A 3,337-nucleotide genomic window follows, 5' to 3' on the forward strand; every position below is an offset into this window, starting at 1 on the left:
ATGAAGAGGGTCCAGTAAGATATTTAAAATATCATCGAGTACATGTACAATGGTGGGGACAAAATCCCCTGCTCATGCCCTATCTTGATATAATTATAAACAAACATATATATATATTATTTTATCTAATTATATATTAAAATTTATATATTCAAAATTAAAAGAAGCCTAAATTAGACATATTCTCACATTCTTGAAACCTAACCTAGTTATAGTCTCTCTTCCTTCTCACCCTCACTATCAACAAACCAATGTAGTATTTTTAATTAATTAATATATTAAAATAAATTAAAATATTACAGTAGTTGATTCTTAGCTTTTTACTTATATTATTGTCAAATTCGTTTATTATCAAATTATTATGAAATTATTTACACTATAAATATAAACTTATTAAAACCATTAAGTCATGGAAATAGAAATTAAACAAAGAGCCCTACAAATACGAGATTCATTACACATACCCTCCCATTGCCATCTCTAGAGTGTTTGTTTTCAAATGAGTGAATAAAATGAAGCATAAGTGGATAAATATTAACTTTAGGCCAAACCACATGGGTATAAAAGGTGGGACCGATACGTTATCACATTCATCCTATACCTGTTTTATGTTTTCCCAGTTTTTTTTTACCTGAAAATGGACGCTAAGTTGCCCCGAGGAAGCCATGCATTAAAACGAGAGCTCATAACAAAAGGCTCCAAACAGCTAGCAGATGGGACTAACCAAACAAACAGCCCCACTAACAAAACACATAGAAAACAAGAAACAAACATGAGCCGATTGACACAAACACCGCCAAACTTACAAATTGGAAGAGGGAGTGCTGTCCGAGGGATATGCAGAGATATGTTTCCATGCATCCAAGAAGACACACACTCAAACTATCTTAAGCCAATTACAGCTCCGAAGAGTCCAACCCATGACAAAGCACAAAACCAAAATGAACTTCGCCCAACTCTGATCAGGGAGGCAGCCTAAGCCAATCCAACAAAAACACACACCCACAGGACCTATAAAAGCTCTTTTGACCCTCTCATCCATTCCCATTATGTCAGTCTTAAAATTGGATCAAAGTAGCATCGAAGAGCTTCTAGAAGATCTGCAGTTTCCTTGGAAAAAATAAAAAGAAACACTTATACAAGAATGTATCAGTCCTTAGTTTCCATAAAGAATGAACGTGGATTAACACTAGTACTGGAGGAACAAACCACTCTACCATTGATGCTAGTGAAGAAAAGATATATGCAAGGTCCGACTCAATTGGATGGCATACTGATCAAGCAACTAGAAGCATTTCTTCCATATTCTTAATCACCAATATAGATATAGCTCTCTCTATATATATACACATCATTCTTCCATATCAAGCAATTTCATGCAGTTTGAAGCAAGCAATTTCATCGCTGATATAAAACAAGAAATGTGTATGTGAAGCATGTGCTTCAATTGCCTGCAAATCCCAGAAGCTTAATTATTAAACTAACAGCTAATTAAACCTCCAGTGATTTAATTTAAAGATGATGTTTGAATGCAATATTTGAAATCCACAAGAAATTAAAATTAATGATGTGAAGCTAGCTACCTGTAACTATCATCTCTCTCTATATGTTGATATATATATATAATTATGTAATTAAAGTTTTATAATTAGGGTTTTGGCGATCAAGAAGATATTCCCACCCCAAGAAAATCTATAAAGGGAATGTCCTTCCTCTTTACGGCTTCGTCTCCACGCTGTTCCTCCTCGAACGGCATATCTCTCTTGATCATCATCATCTCCATTCCATCTGTTCCCTTATCATGATCATCACCTGTTGGTTTGGAGAATCCAATGGGGCTTGGGACAACCCTCTTGTAGCTTGGGAACCCGACTGAATTGGAAGAATTCAGATAGTAGCGAAAAGGCTGCTGCTGGTCTGAACTGTTTGAGCTCTCTGTGGTGCAATAATAAGAGCTGGATTCTCTTCCAAATGGATCAAACAAAGCTGAATTTTTCGTGGCTGAACCCGCCGGCCTTGTGAACGTCCAAGAGCCCGAATTGTTTGGGGCTTGGAACCCGTAGTACCGACAACTCCCAATGCAGTTTTTAAGGCTATTGGAGTCAATAACAGTGATAGAGCCTTGGTAATTACTTCTCTTGTTACATAGCTTGGATTGTTCCCTTTGCTTTCTTGCCATTATGACATGCCAGTGATTCTTCACGGCGTTGTCCGTTCGACCCGGGAAGAGCCTGGATATCAAAGCCCACTTGTTTCCATGTATCCGATGAGCTGCAAGAAGCCTTTCTTCTTCCTCCTCCGTAAATGGCCTTCTGTTAATTCTTGGGTCAAGCTGATTGAACCACCTCAACCTGCAACTTTTCCCTGGATAAATAAAGAATCAGAAACGTCACAACCAAGCCAAAAAGAAAAAGAAAAGAAACGTCAAAACCCATATATACAAACATATATGTGTATTTATATATATCTTCAAACTAAACAGATAACCAGGCACATCAAACACATCCTTTTTCGTTTTCTTCCTCTTTTTCTGGCTAATTAAGTCATCAAACATCTGGTTATTTGTAATCGGAAAAGGTACCCAATTGAGCTTTTAATTAACCCATAGAGAAACGTGCACCAAATCAGCAATTAGTCGCAATTTGAATCTTAGATCTAGAGAGTTTTGGAATATATAATCTAAAGAGAGAGATTCAGTATGAATACGATATACATGTGTGTGCGTGTTTGAATATATATATATATATATACCTGATCGGCCTTGGAGCTTCTCAGCGATTGAGTTCCAGTTCTGAGGCCCGTATTGGTCGACGAGCTGCCGGAGTTTTTCATCCTCTGCGGGCCTCCAGTGACCACGGGGACAATTATTCCTTTCATCGTCATGATCACCGGAGCTAGCTGCTGCTCCTCTAGTTTCAGCCATGGCCGCCGCCGGTGACCAAGAATTCTTTAGAAGCAAACACACCAGAGAGACGTCCAAGAGCAAGATTTAAAGGGGAGGAGGAAAAAAGAGCCACCAACAGAATAAGAAAGAAAGTGGGTTGGTTTAGGGTTGTGGATGAGCAGCCACTTTTATTGGTTTTAGCCGACACATTTTTTTCAAGCCTATTTCTTTGTTCTTGTCGTGTGTGTATTTGTATATATGTAATGTATTATTTTTTTTAATTTTAATTTTATAACCCGCTTCTATTATTTTTGTTGGATATGCATTGAGTAAATTTTAGAGTGAATGTAATAATAGCTCATGATAAATCACGACTACCCAATAAATTAATAAAAAGTTAACCTGTACATGTCCCAATAACTAGATACTATATATACGAGAGAGAGAGAGAGG

The 3,337-nt window shown here is 37.2% G+C and overlaps 1 protein-coding gene across 1 annotated transcript; it reads right to left on the bottom strand.

The window, feature by feature from the left end:
- Positions 1-575: 575 nt before the first annotated feature.
- Positions 576-3,094, bottom strand: LOC127793440 (transcription factor MYB117-like). The gene is made up of 2 exons (XM_052324171.1): positions 2,752-3,094; positions 576-2,364 (listed from the first exon to the last, which is right to left on the bottom strand). The coding sequence occupies exons 1-2, from the start codon at positions 2,921-2,923 to the stop codon at positions 1,664-1,666; spliced, it is 873 nt and encodes a 290-aa protein (XP_052180131.1). The 5' UTR covers positions 2,924-3,094; the 3' UTR covers positions 576-1,663.
- Positions 3,095-3,337: the final 243 nt, after the last annotated feature.

Source organism: Diospyros lotus, unplaced genomic scaffold, assembly GCF_014633365.1.
Source record: "Diospyros lotus cultivar Yz01 unplaced genomic scaffold, ASM1463336v1 superscaf4, whole genome shotgun sequence".
In the NCBI taxonomy this organism is placed as follows: Eukaryota; Viridiplantae; Streptophyta; class Magnoliopsida; order Ericales; family Ebenaceae; genus Diospyros; species Diospyros lotus.